General features: G+C 50.8%; 5 protein-coding genes across 5 annotated transcripts; 3 read left to right on the forward strand and 2 right to left on the reverse strand.

Moving 5' to 3' along the window:
• Positions 1 to 219: 219 nt before the first annotated feature.
• On the reverse strand, positions 220 to 4,607 carry A1O5_05363 (uncharacterized protein; the record flags this gene model as incomplete). The annotated part of the gene is made up of 11 exons (XM_007745964.1): positions 220 to 1,586; positions 2,403 to 2,414; positions 2,581 to 2,623; positions 2,704 to 2,974; positions 3,012 to 3,343; positions 3,385 to 3,544; positions 3,599 to 3,663; positions 3,864 to 3,887; positions 3,938 to 4,142; positions 4,224 to 4,357; positions 4,482 to 4,607. 11 exons carry the CDS (start codon positions 4,605 to 4,607, stop codon positions 220 to 222), a joined length of 2,739 nt encoding a protein of 912 aa, XP_007744154.1.
• A 1,040-nt stretch (positions 4,608 to 5,647) lies between these two features.
• Positions 5,648 to 11,009, forward strand: A1O5_05364 (uncharacterized protein; the record flags this gene model as incomplete). The annotated part of the gene is made up of 8 exons (XM_007745965.1): positions 5,648 to 6,224; positions 6,293 to 6,678; positions 6,750 to 7,395; positions 7,464 to 7,516; positions 7,594 to 8,016; positions 8,074 to 8,296; positions 8,362 to 8,780; positions 8,865 to 11,009. 8 exons carry the CDS (start codon positions 5,648 to 5,650, stop codon positions 11,007 to 11,009), a joined length of 4,872 nt encoding a protein of 1,623 aa, XP_007744155.1.
• A 1,678-nt stretch (positions 11,010 to 12,687) lies between these two features.
• Positions 12,688 to 14,418, forward strand: A1O5_05365 (uncharacterized protein; the record flags this gene model as incomplete). The annotated part of the gene is made up of 1 exon (XM_007745966.1): positions 12,688 to 14,418. The coding sequence occupies one exon, from the start codon at positions 12,688 to 12,690 to the stop codon at positions 14,416 to 14,418; it is 1,731 nt and encodes a 576-aa protein (XP_007744156.1).
• A 1,307-nt stretch (positions 14,419 to 15,725) lies between these two features.
• A1O5_05366 (uncharacterized protein) lies at positions 15,726 to 17,705 on the reverse strand (the record flags this gene model as incomplete). The annotated part of the gene is made up of 4 exons (XM_007745967.1): positions 15,726 to 16,508; positions 16,572 to 17,031; positions 17,084 to 17,421; positions 17,499 to 17,705. The coding sequence occupies 4 exons, from the start codon at positions 17,703 to 17,705 to the stop codon at positions 15,726 to 15,728; spliced, it is 1,788 nt and encodes a 595-aa protein (XP_007744157.1).
• An 877-nt stretch (positions 17,706 to 18,582) lies between these two features.
• On the forward strand, positions 18,583 to 19,887 carry A1O5_05367 (uncharacterized protein; the record flags this gene model as incomplete). The annotated part of the gene is made up of 1 exon (XM_007745968.1): positions 18,583 to 19,887. The coding sequence occupies one exon, from the start codon at positions 18,583 to 18,585 to the stop codon at positions 19,885 to 19,887; it is 1,305 nt and encodes a 434-aa protein (XP_007744158.1).
• Between the last annotated feature and the right edge of the window lie 134 nt (positions 19,888 to 20,021).

The following is a 20,021-nucleotide window of genomic DNA, read 5'->3' on the forward strand; positions in this document are numbered from 1 at the left end:
AAGGCACTGTCATTGTATAATTTTACGTGCTCTCAAATCGCCACGTATGGTGCTGTGGATGGCCGCCTTCTCTGTCATTTCGCAGCAGAACAGGGGGGACGTGAAACCTATCAGCTCGAAGGTGGCCTAAGCCTGCGCCCGTCCTCAAATCAGGGACGTTATAGTCTATGTGTTTCTTTGGATGCTTTGTAATCCGTTCCGAAATCTACTCTATCGTCGTTAAACCTCCAGGTATCTCCCGATCCCTTCGATGAGACTATCCACAAGGCTGTCCTCCACAACACCATCCTGCCAGCTAAAACCCATCGTCAAACCTCCATCCCCGCCAGAAACAATACTCAAGGTAACCGCACTGCCGGAAACAACTGAGCTCCGACTGAATGTTACTCTTCCTAGTTGCCAGAGGAGATCAGTTCCTGCTTTGATGGAAGAAGGGAAAGCCCCTAGATTCGATACTTCAAACGCCGCGTCGCGATCCTTGCCAATGGTGGAAGTAAAGATGACGGAGACGTCTGGGATGGCTTTGAAGATGGCAACGGCGGTGTATAGCTCGCCAGAAGGTGAAAGGTCACCAAGGTAATTTACGATTTCTCTCGACGTTTTGTGGGCTCCAGGCCAGATGTCCGTCGAATTGGGGCATTGGATATTCCCATCAGGACGACGGAATTGGACTCTGAAGGCGTCGAAGTATGTCCCGATTGCATTCCCGGCGACATCGCATTCTAGTTTCAGCCACGGCCGTAAGTTGACTGGGATGATGCAGGTGAGGGACTCCGTGGCTGGGGGGAGGATGCTGAATAGAACCGTGGCGATGAGAGATGAGAGGGCAGATGTCACTGACAGGTTTTTTTTCTTGCAATCTTGTACGAATGTGGCGGAAGAGCTGGGCGAGAGGTAGAGCGTCTTGTAGTGGGATTTGCAAGGAGCATGAATCACGTTGCCCGTCCACTCCTTCAGAATTGTCGTTGAAGGTTTGGTGGAAATTTGGCGGATAGGAAGAGGATGCAGTTCTTCAAGCGGTAGAAGAAGTGGAGTATCATTTGGGGTGATGATTTGTTTGAGTTTCGGATCAACGGAAAGAGACAAAGAGTTCGCCTCAAGAGCATCTCGAAACGCGTTATGGAAAATGAGGCCGGAGACTCCATCCCCAATAGCATGATGAAAGATGAAGGAGGCGGTGAATTCGTTCTCAATACCGGGGGTCGTTAGGATGAGCAAACGCCAGAATGGCAAGGCGCCGTACTCGGACTTGAAATTGGTGTTGTGTTGATCCTGTAGGATTGTATCGAGCTCTCTGTCTTCTCCCGCTTCAGAGACAGCTAAGGGTTGGCGTCTTTCGATGAAAAGAATGCTTCTTTCAAAGTCAATTGAAGGAAGGTGGGCGAAATAAGCATCTGGACTCTCTTCATCGACGGGAATGGCCGACAATATGGGATGTTTCCGGATGACATCTGCTAGTGCGGAGTATATGAGATGTTTCAGAGCAGAGACACGCGAAGATTTGTGAAGCTTGTAGTGGGCAGATAGGCCGACGTTGTGGTAATAACCAAAATGATGGCAGACTGCTGAAGCCTGCTCGAGTTTGCCTATGATGACATATTAGTTCTCGGCGCTTCGATTTGCCCATATGGTGTTGGATACCTAGCGGCCGTAGCCTTTCGAGCTGGTGAACGTCCACCATGATGTGTAGGTGAGATTGACTAGGAAACACTGGGTGCAGCAAAGGACTGTGGTAGGATAAATTTAACAGCTGTGACAACGTGTTATGTTACTGTTGGGATCTTCTCTTGGGAAACGTACCTCGTATTCGCTCATTCCACGTTCTCTTTTGCTGACTTTCCATTGTAGAAGAAACCACCGGTCTTTCCTTTCGCATGGAGGGTGGGTTCACGTTGCTTCTGAAACTTGCTCAGCCCCAATGCCCAGCTGGAAACAGACAAGAATTCTCCAGACCGGTGCCATGCACTTTCAGTCCCTCTGTGGGCCACGGTAAGAGTTTTCTAGCGCCTCTCTGTTCTCGTGAGCGCTTATGATCCATTTCGCTCCAACTGTCATCCACAACTAAGTCTTTCCGTTGCCACGTCCATATGGAAGCTGCAGTGGAGCCTGTGAGGGTTGCCGAGACAATCACTCTCACAACTGTCAAACCAAGCGTTCTGAGGAGGTACGTTATGGCAGGATCTGGATCTGGAATAGGTGGCTTCATTCAGGAGAGACATCTACATAGACAGCCAGAATCCCTCTTGAAGGGAAGGCAGACAGACGCAGACAGACCGATTAACCCATGCAATCAGGATTACCCAATTAGCGTCACAGTAACACATGAACACAGGATCTGAATAGCTATTAGATGCAGCGCCGTTTTAGCTCTTACCACACTAGGGTTGGACATTCCACTTTACCCTGATGAATATCTGCCTGGATTAGCAAGCAAAGTACCCGGTACTCGGTACAAGGTAGTCTTCGGGTTTATGGTCAAATGAGATATTTGTTGATGGGGTTCTAACTTCCTTTCGAAATCTCTCGGTATGGCGCGCTAGTTCGTTTTCGTCGCAACCTTGAAAGGGAAGCTCTACTTACCAATCGCTTCGGCAAACGGATGGTAAAAGGCATATTTGGCTTGCTTTTCCACGATTGGACGTCAGAATCTGCTTTGTTTTTAAATTGAGCATGTCTTCAGGCTCTTCAAGCGGGCGAACGAACCTCCAGTGCAAAGGCAAATGCCACCAACAAGACCGTAAAGAAGAGAAGAGCTCCACGACTGTAGAGAGAACCAGTCTCGTTGGGCAAGTTATAAAAGACGCTGCCAATGACAAACGCCATAATTGGGTTGAAGAGAATGCCCGCGACAGTGACGACCATGTCTCCTTTGAGTCTTTGATAACCTCGTCTCATGCACAATTCCAATTGCATTGGAAGCGAAAGGGTGTAGGGGGATGTTACACGCCTGTCTTGAGTCAATAGGACCACCATCCTAAGACATACCTCAAACGCACTGTGATCTTGCTTACAAAGCTTTTCGCGATTGCTTGAATTCATTGAGAGATGGCCCTCTAACCGCGTATTGGCGGTCAAATTCAGCAATCTCCCGCAGTAGACGTGCTCGGTCCTCGCTCTTTCGCCATGCATCAGCAAAATCAGTTGGAGTACAGGGAGTCTTGCCTTTGAATCCTTTGCAGACTGCTGGCTCAGCTGGGTTGGTTAAAGAGGTGAGAAAATCCGTCGTTGTTTGTCGCAGCAGACATTCAAATCCCAGGCTGATGAAGAAGGTCTTTTCCGTCTGAATTGGGCCAAAGTAGATCTGTCGACCCTTGTACAGCACAGTTACTTTGTTGAATACCGTCTCTGTTAGTCTGGCTATGATTCTGAATCAGGGAGACGCACATCATAGGTTGACTGCGAGGCTTGGTAGAGGGTCAAGATTGCTGTAGCTACGGTCGGTTCTGTTGACGTTCTGATTGTCCGAATGAATTCAAGAGCTGTAGCACTATCGAGAACACCCGTGCTATTATCCCAACACTGCAGAGGAATGCCAGCAATAGCACTACACCAGATCTGTTAGCACCGTCATGACCTTGAGCGAATAACGAGAACCTACACTTCTGCAGTACTAAGCCGCTTGCGTTCACCATCAGAGACGCCCCGAATGAAGTCATTACAAACCTTGTATCAACATCAGTTGAACCAAGTTAGGTAGGGTCTCAAGGCTTTCAGACCATTGTATTGTGGGTAAGGCTGAGACCAAATATGGCCATAAGAACATCGCGGAGACGCTCTACGTATATTCACAGACGTAATCAGTTAATGCGTTTCCTGCAAAAGAGTCACTAAGGCGCTTTTGGACAACCGACATCTCGACTTACACCAGGTAGGCGGTTGCGTGGAACCTCGCAAGAGTTAGCCAAATGCCGATGCCAATGCACATGATCCATCGTACACTAGCATGAGCAGCGAAATCCAGGGTTTGAGCAATAGTCAACTGGGGGAAGTGTATATCGATCTGAGCTTGATAGATGCACTCTCCTCGGAACTCCTTGTGCATGGTCTCCTTCGGAATATCTTGGTAGTTGAGATGAGAGTCCGAGCCGACAATTAAACCATCTGTCTCTCCCGAAATAGTCTTCAAGAGCGTTGAGCAGCCCCTGTAATTGGGAGCCGTTTTGTTAGTAATCTTCTCGGCAATGATTCAGATCTCCATCATTCGCCTTCCCGGCCTTCCCAACACCAGAAGCATTTCTCTGCTTTTCACCAAGCCTTCGATATCCCGCAAGATCTGGATTCTCGTCTTATGCATCTTCCCTACAACTGGCTTCTTGAGGAAACTCAACACCGCCAGAGGATAATTCCCAAAGGTCTTCTGATAGTCCGTCGGCTTTCCGAAACAATACGTAGGACAGGTTCTTATACGAGGTATCCAAGATTGCCCTGGGATATCGCTCAGGGTCAAGAGCTTTAAGCCTCGTGAGCGTACGAAACCATACTTTTGGGTTGAATTGGCCAGAGTTTGGAGCTAGCAGCGGGCTCCCCGAGCGCAGAAAAGGGTTGATGACCTCTTCATTCTCATCTCTGGCACTGTGGTACGACAACTTCCTCGCAACGTCGGTCATTGTTTCCCTTGCCATGATACCAACGACTTTGGAGAAGCGTGGGGGGACCGGCGGCGGGCAATTTCAATATAGTGTAAGCGACGACGTTGAGAGACTGGCGATATTTCCCTCGGACGGCTTGGGCTTTCAATTCATGGAAGTATTGGGGAGAACAAAATAGCTAACCGAGCAACTTGGGTCCATTCCGCTGTCTTCAGTCCAAGGATTCGAAAAAAAGGCAGGTTTCATTGGCGAGTGGTCAAACCTGATCAATGAGCAAGTTTCGTTATGTCACTGTTCAAATCCAGCTAGTATCCCGGGAATGACCCTGGTCTCGGTCCGGCCCCAGCCTAATCAGTGAGCAAGTTTCGTTTCCATGTTGGTGTTATCATGCAGTTAGTATCCCAGGGCTGCTCACGGCCATGACACTGATTCTCGGACCGAGCCGAAGATACTCTCTAGCGTTTCTCAAGTGGAGCTCGGTCAATACTAGGCTGTACAGTACCTGGTATTTACCTTACACCACAAGGATTGGCCGAGTACCAAAAGTAGTATGCGCAAAAATTTAATATGCTCATCACATGGTAGCAAGTATTCGTCTACCAGCAGTATGCTGGAGGCCTAGCCTAGCGAATGGGTTGAAAATGGAGCCCCACGAGCCTGACGCCAGGATTCAGGGATGATAAGAAACATACCCGCAGAAACTACATTCCGGCCTCTAGTCCCAGCAAGAGACGTAATTGAATGTTGAAAGCAGAGACAGGTATCTGCAGCTAGCGCTGATATGTCTCATTCCCATAGCTCAAGCTCACAGACCGGCTCGAGCTTCCAGAAGCGGTGAGCAGAGAGAGAGTTTGGCCGTCTTGACTTTTGCTTCAATGGACTGTCGCACTCGCATCGGGGGCAGGCTACATCGGCGAGCTATGTGGTAAGAGAAAAAAAAAAAGGCATGGCGGCCTGCAATACCATCCGCTGTCTTGTACTCCAATTGCGCTTTGAGTTTCTTTTGATATAGACGTCAATCTTCGTGAGAGATGGACTTTAACAGCACTTTGTCAACCATGCAAATCGATCATACCGGATCCGCAGAGTCCGTGGTGGTGCTGGACCAGAAGTCCTCTGAAGCCTTTCAAGTGACCATGGAGGTAAAGCCTATGGGTAGCCTTGCCGCGGCCGTTCTGGTCGACGATAACTCCTCCGAGACCTCACACACCAGCGAGGACGAGACCTCTTCCACGAGTAACTTGAGCCTTTCTAGGGAATCTCATGACATTGAGAAGTCCGTAGATGCAACATCTACGTCTCCGCAGGTCAGAGGAGTGTCTCAACTGATCTTGGATATTGTTTTTGAATACGGACTCAATAAGTTTGACGACTCGAAAGACCGACTTACCGCGGGCGTAACCAAGTTCTTGCCCGTCATTGACAACTTTGTCCTGGCCGACAAGCGAGTCGAAGCGTGCCTCCCAGCATTCCCGTTCAAGTCGGCAAACAAGGTGTACAAAGTGCTTGGTACTCTCCCTGACAAGGCCGAAGAGCTGGCTCTGGAACGGTTGAACTCCATGTGCACACGCATCCAGGGCGTATACCCACCTGGTGCCAAAGTCACTATCATCTCGGACGGCACTACTTACAACGGTATGTCTACTTTCAATATTAATCATATTATCTCTCTCGATAATGTAGCGCGATTTTGACATTATCAGACTTATTGTCCATATCGGATCGCGATACCTGGGCGTACGGAGAAGCTCTACGTCAAATGGCTATCAAAAAGGGGTTTGACTGCATCGGCTTCGCCAGAATGAAAGACCTGCTGGATCTTCCCCTGCCAGAACAACTCAGAGAGATCACTTACGTCGCCAATTGCACGAACTTTCGTCGTATGCTCCTTAATAAATATGGCAGACCTGACCTGGACATCGATCACGAAATCGCAACGAACCCGGATACAAAGTTGACTTATCTCGGGTACCGCAGATTCTTGGAGTCAGACTTGAAACACATCTTCACACTCGGCGAGGATCGAAGCGCCCACAGCTACAAGAGAGATGTGAAGTATCTTGCTAAGCAAATGCTCGTCCGAGGATATGTACGTATGCCAGCCTCGAACTGCTTTCTTCCTTCTTTGTCCTGTCTCTGGCTGAACCGCTTCCTGAACAGGCTTTTGCTGAGGCAGTCAAGATCGCCTTTCCAAACCACCTGCGGCTTTCTATCCATGAGTCGACAGGAGAGCACAAAGTACCCATGAGTCTCCTGAACACCAAGACCGGGTTTACGACTCCCTGGCATTGCAGTGTAGCTTTGCTGGCGGATGGGGAGTGGGTCAGCGCTCCGATGGACGATTTCAAAAAAGACACCAGGCTGGAACTCATGTATGAGGATGGTCGACCCAGCTATTTCAAGGAGAAACCGCAGCAGCCCGGTGTTCCCACTATCAACAAGACATCAGCAAGCTATCTTCAGACACTAAAAAGATTCGGTGGTCCTCTCAGCGGATACTCGACATCCGATGCATGCTGGCCCAACCCTGTACCAGGCGTGGATGCCATGACGAAAGGGTCCACCAGCCCATGTACACCCGGGACACCTTATGGCAAGAGACTGATCCCTCAGATTATGGACAGCTTGGCCGGTGCCGAGCCAGACCGCATAGTCTTCTCGTTGGCGACTGTCTCCAACAACTCCCTCCAATTCCGCCATCTTTCTGCTCGTGTCTTTAAGAAGGCAGTCGATAAAACTGCCTGGTGGCTTCACAACCAGGTTGGGAAACCTCCGTCAATTCAGGCGGTTGGTTATCTCGGACCGCGTAAGTTGCAGAGAAAGGCACAAGCCCAGAATGCTTGATACAGTCCATGTGCTGACAACTGTGCAAAGATGACCTTCGACACATTCTGCTGACCTATGCGTGTGTCAAGGCCGGCTACGCAGTGAGTCTAACATCCCTCCCGTTTCACCGTAAGATGTCGTTTGCTGTTCTATTCTCTGACACGACCTGCTTTTATAGGCTTTGTTCCTTTCGCCTAAGAACAGCACTCCTGGAGCACTAGCGGTCCTGAATGCAACACAATGTAACATCTGGGTCAGAGCTGGCGAGGTGCCTAATGTTCCTCTGGTGACAGACATCTTACAGCGGCGGGCCTTGAAAGTTCTGGATCTCCCTCTCCTGGACGATCTTCTTGATGCCGAATTGACAGAGCCATTTCCGTATACCATGAATTTTGAAGAATCCATCAATGACCCATTCTGCTTCATGCACACTTCTGGGAGCACCGGGGTGCCGAAGCCTATCCCATGGTCCCATGGGCTAATTGGTACTATGGATGCTGTGCGGCTGCTCCCACCTACCGAAGGCGACGATGGTTTGGCTCCGTGGACATCTGTTTTGGGGGAAGGCGACAAGATATACTCATCGTTTCCTATGAGTCACGTACGTATCATGCATCCAGCTGTCCCCGAAGAGTCTGCGGCTAATTTAATATGCCAGGGTGCCGGCATCATCATGAACATCCTTCTCCCTGCTCTCTTCAAGCTTCGTTGCATCTTGGGACCGGTGGGGGTTATGCCAAATGTCGACCTCGTGGAGACACTTGCAGATCAGGCGGAGATCGACATCTGGAGCATGGTCCCGTCACTTGTCGACGAGCTGGGCGAGACACCTGAAGTCTTAGCAAAGTTGAAGCGCTCGAAATTCATTTGTGCATCTGGAGGTTAGCATGTCTCTTCTACTGCTTTGCTCTTCACACAGTCGCAATACTAAATCTATGTGTTACAGGCCCTGTTAGCCCTGTCAGTGCCGGCAAGGTAAACCATGTGATCAGAGTTCTGAACTTGACTGGCACAACAGAGGGCCTGTTCATTGGCAACCTGATAGTGCCCCGGGAGGACTGGTTCTGGTTCGCCTTTCATCCCTACTCCGGCTTTGAGTTCAAACAATTGGATGAGGATACCTATGAGCATTGGGTGCATCGCCGCGAAGACTGGTCCTTGTTCCAGGGTATTTTCCACACGTTTCCGGACGAGCATTCAATAAACTTCAAGGACTTGTATATGAAGCATCCTACCAAACCGAATCTGTGGGCTTTCAAGGGAAGAAATGATGATCTTGTCGTGCTGTCCAACGGGTACAAGATATCGCCCCTAGAGACAGAAGCTTTAATCTCCACGCATCCTGCAATCAACGGGTGCCTTGTTGTAAGCGGGTCTCCTTCCATTATCTCCCAAGCTACCAGAGGTAGAGCAAGTTTCCTTGGCTAACGCAGCGCTGAAACACTACAGATCGGGACCAAAAAGCCCCAGGCAGCCTTGCTTATTGAACTGAAAGACCAGTCGGTCAAGACCGAAGAGCTCCTCGACAGCATATGGGAGATTGTCGAAAAGGCAAACTCGCTCTCTCGATACAAGAAGCAACTGCTGAGGGACTTTGTCACCTTTACCGAGCCCGGTAAACCCTTCATTCGCACAGACAAGGGGACTATCAAGAGACAGGCAACTCTAGCACTTTATGCCGACTTTATTGAGCGTTTCTACAGCTCAAGAAGCGATGACCTAGTTACTTTCACCGTCGATTTAAGCTCGGCCGGGTCGTTGCAGCACTCCCTCCGCGAGATCCTCGCATGTTCGTTTCCCACAATCCAAGAAGCCTTGCCAGATGACGACCTATTCGTTCTCGGGCTCGACTCCCTGGGTGTATTTGCGGCGGTCAAGACCATTCGAGCGGAGACAAAGCTTCTTGATCAACTTGCGCCTAGACATTTTTACGCAAATCCCACCCTTGCGAAGCTCTCTGATTGTCTGGCAAGTATCGTGGCCGAGGCGAAGAGCTCTAGTGGGACGACCTCTGGGGGCTCTGTTGACGACAACATGGTCAAGTTGAAGAAGATGATTGCTCAACATCAGGCGCGGCAATCAATCAAGTTGAACGCGTTTGACTACGTCAACCCAAATCACTACATGGGATTGGTCTTCTACTTCTCTCTCCGTGAAGGAGTCCCCTTTGAGCAAGTCTTTGCAAATCTCCAAGAAGGTCTCAATCGCACGTTTGAACTGATTCCAGCTCTCAGCGGCAAGATGATGAAGAGCTCCGAAGACGAAATTGGGCACAAGAAGGGCGACCTCTGTGTCACGATTCCTCCCCTTTCACATTCTGCCTCGGCAAGCAATCGTCTGGTGTACAAGGACCTGTCTCAGGTCCTTCCACCCTTCGACCAGTTGCGATCTGGAGGGTTCGTACCATCCGCCTTCAAGGACGAAGTGGTCCTGCCACAGAACACATTCCCGGAACTACCCACCGACATCGTGGTAGCACACGCCAACTTTGTCCAAGGCGGTTGCATTCTCGCCATCGACATAAATCATTGCTGCCTTGATGGAATCGGGTTTGTCATCGTGCTCAAAGCCTGGGCCGAGAACTGCAGATATCTACAAGGCGACAACTCCGCAACATGCGACTGGTACGACCCCCAGAGCTTCAACCACAGTCTACCAGAGATTCTCCATGAGCAAGAAGGGTACTCCCGACTAGCTGACGAAATAGATCCTGGGACATGGGGATTTCTGCCATTCTTCCCTCTCAAGGTACCATCTGAGAGTCAGAGAGACGATATACTCAAGACTGAGAAGTCTTGCCTCCCCCCGGCCCCTGTTTTCCCTCTACACTCGGACTGGCCTTTACCTCGCGCGAAGAGAGAGATGAACACGACATTGTTCTTGATCTCTCCCGATAACGTGCAGAAGCTCAAACAAGACGTGATGGCCGACCCAGAGGCCAAGGGGGTGATAAACTCCATCAGTGACATCGTCCAAGCTTTCTTCTGGCGCTCTGCGATCAAAGCACGATACCGCGTGGCCAAAGAGCTACGAGGAGAGGCCTTCGGACCGGACGAAATGTCCATTTTGGAACTACCTACTGATGGCCGTCCGTATTTCTCTTCTTTGTTGCCCTCAACGTACATGGGCAGCGTTCTCATCCTGAACCGATCCAGCATGCCCATAGAGACACTCTGCGCACCCGAGACGAGCATCGGACGCATCGCGTATCTGCTCCGCGAGTCTACCGCGCGTATTACGCCGTCCATAGTTCATGATGCTTTCACACTTCTGCAGTCTCTACCAGACCATAGCAGGTTCTCCACCGCTAACATGGGTCTCGCCCATATGCACGCCATGATATCAAACATGATCTTATTCCAGACGAGCGAGATCTCCTTTGGAGATAAGTTCTTCGCCAATGGAGGCTCTCCCGAAACCATGCGACCACAGCTCGAGCGGGGAAACGGCCGTTTTCGGTTCTTGTGCATCTTTCCCATGAAGAAGGATGGAGGCGTGGAACTGGCATTTGGAACATTCCCCGAAGAGTTGGAGATGCTTCAAACGGATGAAGAGTTCACCAAGTACGCAACGCTTTTGGACACTAGTTGCTGAGGCTCGGTATAAGCGAAAGTGTTCAATTACAGTCTCCTCTCCGCTGTCGTTGTGAAAAATTTTAGAGTCAGATTATCTGACAAGTGTAGAAGCCTGTCAAGTAGTAGGGAGAGCTAGATATCGAAATGGTCTTGTGATCCTGACAATTAACCAAATCTAACACAATCAGCAGTACAGTAGTCCCTTTGCGTTACAGTGGCAGCGCCTTGAGAGAGAGTTGTTCAACGGTTTGCGTCACGTTGGTGAGGCAGTGAGTCTTTCTCGATGTGTCCGCTCTTGCAACCTCGCTGTCAAACGTCCCTCGTATAATAATCATGTCCTCGTGAACTCGGATTTGAAGCAGCGCTGCCCTGCAGCGTACCCGTGAGCTGCACAGTCGAATAACAACGAGCGTGTGTCCGAAGTCTGTCTAGTGTTGCTTGTCTATGTACGGAGTATCTATCCACCTACTACAGGTCTAGTTAAAAAATAGTTCCCCTCATGCGCTGGTCCCAATGGGCTAAATGCTTATGACTATCTTGGCCAAGGCTACGCTATAACTAATTAGGAAAGGACGTCCTTTCGACAACATGCAATAGACTCTACAAATCGGAAGCATTACTCGGTAGTTGTTGCGCAATTACTACGACTTCTTACCTATCCCACTATTTGCACTGTGCTGAGAGATAAAATCTACACCCAGTATGATGGTCGATCTTGGATTTTCGTACACGGCTGTACTACGGATCGAACCGGTCAAAGATACTTGCGCAATTCGCATAACCCGTCACCGGCGGGACACGCCCCTCGTTGCTCACAACTACCATGAGAAAGGCTTCAACCCGAATCCCGCACCTATGAAGCGCGAAACGCGACTTGCAGATTGAGCACAAGGTAAAACCTTATCAAGTGAGCAAGTTAAATTTGCCTTTTGAAGTTCTCGTACGAGTTCTCCCCTGCGCCTCCTGGAACCATCGCCTCAGAACCCTGTCTACTAGATCTGAAGAGACATATACTACGCTAAAGCGAGTAAACTTTGGTGAGTTGTATTCGAGCTGGTCCGAATCTAGACTCATTACATACTTGGAGTTCTGGTGGACCGCGACCCACATTTTTAAACTTGCTCAGGCTAATTACTGCTATCCACTTCAACTTCATCCTTTCCACCGAATTTGTTCTGGCTTCGGAGAGAGGATGGCGTGGGGGATATAGAAACAGCAGGAGAATTGGTTGAAATTGTTCTCATGTTATGACTCTGTATCGGTAACATCACTCACTACAAAAGAGCCGCGGTCACCACGCACTCGCATGAAAGCGGGTCTCGCTTGGGGACTTCTGTATAAACTTGCGGATTGGTCACAAATCCTGCTCACTATCAAGCCATTCCCACCACCATGCTGCGTAGGAATTCCTCCCCGACCACTATCGCAAAAACCATTGAATAGATCACAACGGTCTGCCGAGATGGAGGCCTTCCCTTGTGCGCCTTCAAAGTCCTGGCTGGTTTGGGTTGGCAGCTATTTAGACCTCCTTGGCCTGCCACTGTAATACAGCGAGCTTCCGCACTCACGCCATACGCGTCTTCCCTGCTCTTGAGACGAGATCAATTTTTATTCCTTTTCTGCCCCAATCTTATCCTCGACAACTCCTCTTCTGTCTCCAACCTCGACGACGCTTTTCTCTTCTCCCGCGGCCAACCATGGCAATCCCAGAAGAAACCCGCATCGAAGGCAGCGAGGTTAGCCTGGACGATTCCGAAAACTCGAATGCAGCCGGCCACAGCAATGAACCTCCAGACAGAACTGCCCAGTCCGGCGTCCGAGATATCGAGGCCACGACGGTAGCATGGACCACCAACGCCCTGATTTTCGCCTATGTCATGCTCTGGATCACTTACTTCGTGGAGGGAATGCTCGGGGGCGTCACAGCTGCCCTGAACCCATATGTCACTTCTGCCTTCGCCCTCCACTCGCTCACGCCAACCGTCGGTGTCTTGAGCAGCGTTATCGGCGGCGTCACCAATCTCACCCTCGCCAAGATCCTCGACGTGTTTGGCCGACCCCAAGGATATCTGTTCTGCGTTTCCCTTGCCACGGTAGGGCTCATTATGATGGCGGCGTGCAACAGTGTCGAATCCTACGCCGCCGCACAGGTATTCTACACGGTTGGCAACAACGGTCTCCAATACAGTCTGTCTGTCTTTGTCGCCGACACATCCAAGCTCCGCAACCGAGGCCTGATGCAAGCTATTGTCAGTACGCCGAATTTGATCACTTGCTGGTTAGCTGGCCCCATCTCAACGGGTTTCCTAAATGGGCCGGGCTGGCGCTGGGCTTTTGGCATGTTCACGATTCTTGTGCCGGCTGTGGCGCTCCCTCTCTGGGGCCTCCTCTTGAAGAACTACTTTAAGGCCAAGAATCTAGGTCTCATCTCGAAGAGCAACAGTCAACCAAATTCCTTACAGTCGGTTCTCCACTACTGCTGCGAATTCGATGCCATTGGCCTCCTTCTGATTTCTGCTGGCTTCGCTCTCTTTCTCTTACCCTTCGATCTTTACACTTTACAGGCGAAAGGCTGGGACTCGGCTCTTGTTATTAGTATGCTGGTCATCGGGGTTGCTCTAATCATTACTTTTGTCATATGGGAGAAGTTCTTTGTCTCGACCACCTTCATGCCCTACTCTCTTCTCCTGGACCGCACTGTTTTCGGTGCTTGCATTCTATCTGCGACACTATTTATCAGCTACTACTGCTGGGCGAGCTTCCTCGGTTCTTTCTTGCAAGTTGTAAACGGCCTGAGTGTCACAGATGCGAGCTACGTTCAGCAAACTTATACAGTTTGTTCTGTTCTCTGCTCCGTGGGTGTGGGCGCCTTTATCCACTATACCGGACGTTTCAAGCCCGTCTGCCTTTATGTTGGAATGCCCTTGAGTATCCTTGGTGTGGGCCTCATGATAAACTTCCTCGGGCCGAGTGGCAACATTGGTTATATCGTTATGTGTCAGATTTTCCTTTCGGTCGGCTCCGGTATTGTTGTCATCTGCGATGAGATTGCTATACTGGCGGCTGCTTCACATCAGCATACTGCCGTTTGTATCGCCGTGTTGTCAATGTTTGCTAGTGTGGGGGGGGCCATCGGCCTGACGATTGCCTCGGCCATCTGGCAAGATATCTTCCCCAAGAAGCTTGCGGACTACCTTCCGGCGAAGGATCTCCCGGATCTCCTCTTGATCTATGCGGACCTCAGCACTCAATTGTCATACCCGATGGGCTCAGATACTCGTCTCGCAATACAGCATGCCTACGCAGATGCCCAAAAAATGTTGTTGACTGCAGGGACCGCTGTGTGGGTTGCCGGTGTGATCGGGGTCCTTCTGTGGCGCAATATCAACGTGATTGGCATCCGGCAAACTAAAGGTCATGTTTGGTGAGCCGGTCTGGCGAGAAAGAAAGGCTTTGATCGCCCATGATTATGTTTTCCCATCCAGCGACGGTCTCAGCGGAGTCTCCGAGTACATATACAGGAAGATAAAAGTGCCAATGACTACTCGACGGCAGTGCGAGCGTCTCCATTCGCAGTTGCCTCGCTGGGACAGAGCGCTAGGAACCAGAAGTCACCAGGGGAAGCAAGCGCACAGGCTTTTATTTGCACAACTTCCTATCTATATAGATTTGGCAACGGTATAATTATGGGTCGCACTCCGAGTTATAAGTTAGAGCTCAGTGCAACCTGAATGTTGGCTTCCTCGCCACCACGGCGAGGTTCAGAGACCAGGCCACAATCACGCGAGGAAATGCTCTGCACCCTTTTTGGGGTTGAAAATGTACATTGCCCTCATTTTCTGAGACCGTCATTACAGATTTGATGGCGGAAACACAGTATAAGATCAATAAGTGCCGCAGAAGAGTCTTTGCGCTGCAAAAATGACACGACTCTGAATGATCGCGAGGGCAGCGAAGGAAGTCACAGCTTTAGGATCGGACGCGATGGATTTAGAAATAGCGACTTTGACTTTCTTGAACCGTCAAAGTGAACTGTCCGGACCGCGATACATGGCGGTACTTTTTGTCGGGACAGGTTTTCCGAAATGGTCTGGATGGAGGAGTGATATTGATGCGGTGGCTTCGTCGAGAGGCCGACAATCCAGGAGGAAGTAAAGCCATTGCGAAGAGAGTGACTATCGCTTCTCTCGAGGTAGAAAAGCAGGCTAGTTTGGGCGTTACAAAGAAGGAAGTTCGTCTGATATAGTGTAACAGAGCACTTCAGGGTTCGGCGTGCACGTGCAACAACGCACAGAGGCCTGTCCAGCAGATCGGGAATCGAGAACGCGTTTCTGGTTGATACTGACAAGACAACACCACCAACACCACCCAGAGGGGCAGCGGCTAGGGCTACGAGCACCTAGCACAGTGACAGCATCGAGGAACAGGACAGGACTGATAAAACACTCAGGAATTAGGTAGACGCACCAAAAAGCCATAGAATTCATGATACTCTGCTCAAACTAATGAATGGCGCACTGCCAGCACTGTAAACTGTTCCGCACCCCCCTCTGCCAGCCCATTTAGGTTTGACATGTGACTAGACAACTTTTCCTCCCTGCCACCGCTCTACCAGCCCAGCACAGCCCATCACAGCACAGCCACCTTGCCTTGTTACAATAGGTAGCACAGATTTTTTCCTCTTAGTACGGCTCGAAGTCGGCCATGGCCATGACCACAACCTTCCATCAAGTCTTCAAGCGGAGATTTCTTCTCTGTTTGTAGCAGCGGGCGTAGACTCTGCACCATCGAGTGTGGCTACAATGATCCCTCGCTTCTCTTTAATCCCTGTCCGCGTCTCGGTGTGCTCTTTGGCCAGCTCCTTTTTCGTGACGAGTCCACCAGCAAGGAGGCCACATGCAGCCATACACGTGGCTGTAATCCAAATATTCCGCAAGGACCACGCGAAGGCCTGCTGAACAGCTAGTTTCTGAGCCTTGTTAGAGATGGTCGCAATGAGGTCGATGTTGGTCGCAGCGTCGGGCCCCGAGAAGTTCTCGACCAGGTCTGTCGACAGTCCGTGGTCACGCAAGGTCGACCTCTGCAGTCGCATCCCGTTCTGGAAGATGATACCACCGCTGATAATCGAAAGTGAGGTGCCGACGTTGCGTATAAACCCAATCGTAGCTGTGGCGGTTGCGGTGTCGTCTTGGGAAACGAGGGCTTGGAGGGCGATGAGAGGGGGTTCAAATAGAAGACCTGCCCCCAGCCCAGCCACGACTTCGAAAGCAGCAATTGATACTATCGATGATGTCGCGTTGAGATAGATGTATAATCCGTTGCCGACGGTTAGTAGAATCACACCAATCCAGATGAGCTCGATATATCGGCCAACGCGGTAAATGAAGAGACCCGTGAAAATACCAGTAAGTGCTTCCGGAATTATTAGCGGAAGGAGGAGAAGTCCAGACCGGAGTGGCGAAGCCTCTTTTGCAGATTGAAAATAGAGGGGAAGATAATACTCGGCGCAATTGATGACCTACGTCGCCAATTGTCAGTCAGTGTGAGCAAACGTTTTGCGAAGGATTCCGAGTACACATACGAAATGCTGTGCAAAGCCAATAGCAAGACAAGCGGCATTAGACTTGTGGCGGAACAGACCCAAGGGCATGATGGGATAGCGTGTGAGTCGGCCTTCACTAAAGAGGAACACGGCAACCATCAAAGCACCAACCACGACCAGGCAGATGACCTTCGGCGAGTCCCAGGGATACGCAGTGCCTCCAAAATTGAGACCGAGAAGCATCATGACCATGATGCACACGATTGAAAGGCTTCCTGCCCAGTCGATTGCTTTAACCCCTTCGGCCAGCTTGGTTTTCGGATTGTGCACGTCCAGAAAAAGGAGTAACAGGCAGAATGCTGCTCCGGAGATTGGAAGGTTGATCCAGAAAATCCACCTCCACGAAAGCAGCTGAGTGAAAGCACCACCGAGCACTGGTCCGAGACCCCCAGCGACCGCCCAGGTTACGTGAAGGAGGCCAAGAAAAAGAGGCCGGCTCCTGCGAGAAGCATCAATGACGTGAGAGCAACGCACAGGGAGGCAACACGAACCTCATGCTAAACAGATCCGAAATGACAATGTTGATCAGGGAGGCCAGGCCGCCGCCGGAAACACCCTGGACACTACGGCTCGCGATGAGCATTGCCATACTGCTTGAGGCTGCGCATATGATGGAACTGGCGAAGTACAGGGCGACGGCTGCCAGCAGAATCGGTTTCCGGCCCCATATATCTGAGAGTTTCGCCCATACGGGGACGACGGCGGTTGTGGCAATAACATATGAGGCGCCTATCCACGAGTAGCCGGCAGCTGAATGGAGGTCGGAGCAAATAGTCGGTATTGCCGTGGCTACAATGGTCGTGTTCAGAGCGGTAATGAAGAGGGCGGACTGGAGAGTCAGGCAATTAGGATTGGGCTAGAAATCCGGAGTGTTTGAGTGAATCAATAAGTGGAGGATCTTCTCACAAAAAGAGCGACCATGACTGTAAATGTCCTGAATGAGCTCCGTCTCTGGACAGGCTCAGATGGGACCTGAGTCGTGGTCTCAAATCCCTTGCTCTCGCTACTGCTCGTCAAAGTACCAACAGCCGGAGGAGGCGGCCGCGCCGCTGGTAGTTCAATCGACTCGATTGTGTCCTCGGCATCAGGGGGCTGACCCAACACCATGGCCATGATGGCAATGGTAATCTAAGCGGACAAGTTATTGTTGGAAGGGAATAAGTATTGTCAAGATACCGAGTACCTCGCACAATCAGCGGAAATAGGGGGCTGGCAGCCTTATCTATATTATATGCTTTCTGCTTAGCCTGATTGGTACGAGGTACTTTTGCGACTACGCCCTTCCGCCTTGGCACAAGACGAACATTTGCGCGGCCTACTGGGTATGCGAATGGATCCCCAGGTCCTCGGTACTCAATACTCCGTATCCCATACTCTCCGTTCTCTTTACGAATATATACTCGCCAACATTCGACCTCTCCCACTTCTATTTCTCATTTCCTTTCCCGAGCCTCAATCTTGGAAGAAGTTTAATTACCAAGACCGAGACACAGCGCTCGGTGGTTCAAGGCTAGGCTATCTCTCTTGCTCAACTCTGATAGAAGTTACCTTTTTCAAACCACCAACAAGGGCACAGTCCCGAAAAGGTTTGATCATGGAATCCTGGTGTCTGCTGGTAACAGGGCAATCATCACTGTGAATATCAAGGCGTCTTCACAAAGACAACTAACAACGAGAAATGAGGAGGCTGGAGCCCTGGGGTCATTAGTGCTTATCCTGCGCTCCTTCCGACTGGTAAGAGCAACACCCAGAGAGAAAAGGGCCAGTTATCGTGTTTTACCACACAACCTTGGCCCCCTTTCCATGTAAAGTGGATCCATTACAGAGTCAGCAGCTTGCAGGCGGTCAAAAGTGGCAGATGTCGGTTTCTGAGGTTAGGGGTTCATCTTGTTGTGGCCAATAAATAACCCCTTCCCCACGACCCCGATCATCCGTGGCATTTGACATTCTCCAAAGTTGTCCACAGCTACCCGTGCTTCCTCCAGGCAAGATGTCGTCTACCGGCGATAGTTTGGCCCTTCTCGAAGCCCTTGCTCACAAAACGCAGAATGCCGCCGCTCAAATCACACGTTTTCTGAAAGAGGCTCGAACGAAGGGGCCGGTCGATGGACAACCTGGCTCCTTCGATATCCCGCTCAACTCCCCTCCGGATATCAGTGCGGCAAAAGCATCGCTGCTTGAGTCCACGATGCTGATGCAACAGCTAGTCATGTCTGCAACCGACATCCAACAACAAATGACATTGTATACTCAGCAGATGGCAGCCATACGGTGGATCTGTCGTTTCGACGTCGCGACTCATGTTCCTGACTCTGGGACAATCTCTTACGAAGACTTGGCTGCCGCCGCCAAGGTGCCACAGAAAGAGCTTATGCGCATCTGCCGCATGGCGATGACAGCAGGCTTCTTCCAGGAGGCAGTTCAAAATCAGATTGCGCATACTCCAACTTCTCTCGAACTCAGATCCTCGTCGCCGGTGCACGACACTTTCCTCTTCATGAGTGACACGGGCCATGCGATTGTGGGGAGAATGCCCGAGATGACAGAGGCGAATCTCAAACTCAGCCCCGGGCAGAAACCCAAAACAGCATTCAATATCGCCATGGACACGGACACACCTTTTTTCAAGTACATAATGTCGAATCCAGTTCTCGCGAAGCAGCAAGCTGCACATATGAAGACCATCGTTGCCGCGGAGGAGTCACACATTCGACACACAGTCACTGGATATGATTGGGGCGCCCTCCCCCAGGGCGCAAAGGTCGTCGACATGGGCGGCTCGACGGGCCATGTCAGCATCACTATTGCGCAGGAATTTCCTCATCTGAGATTTATAGTGCAGGACCTTCCACAGGTTTTATCGCAGGCGGCCCCCGTTCCGGCAGAAGTGGGGGACAGAGTCGTATTCGAAGCTCACGACTTCTTCCAGCCTCAGCCTCCCAGCTCTCATGGTGCGGATGTTTTCTTTATACGACAGTGCCTACAGAACTGGTCTGATGCCGACGCCGCGAAGATCCTGCGAACCCTCCTGCCGGCCCTGGACAAGGGGAAATCGAGAATCGTGATCATGAGCGTCGTGCTGGCCAATCCCGATGACACCGAGGTCGGCCAGAGGGAGAAGGGGATCAGCCGTATGAGAGATCTCTTCATGATGCAAGCCATGGGTGGTGGCGAAAGGGACTTGGCACAATGGAAGGCAGTGATCGAGGATGCAGATCCAGGATTGGATATTGTGAATGTAACTAAGCCGCCCGGAAGCGTACTGAGCGTCCTTGAGGTTCGATATAAAATCTGAAAAGGAGGAATGCGACCTGGCAAAAGACCGCAGTATTGTCTGTAGAGACGAATCAACCAAGACCTGTCACCGGCGCCTGCAAGCCAGGTGGGGGACTGATCCGCAACCGAAACATGATGGCGACTAGGTAGTAG

This window comes from Cladophialophora psammophila, assembly GCF_000585535.1.
Source record: "Cladophialophora psammophila CBS 110553 chromosome Unknown aczJe-supercont1.7, whole genome shotgun sequence".
NCBI lineage: Eukaryota > Fungi > Ascomycota > Eurotiomycetes > Chaetothyriales > Herpotrichiellaceae > Cladophialophora > Cladophialophora psammophila.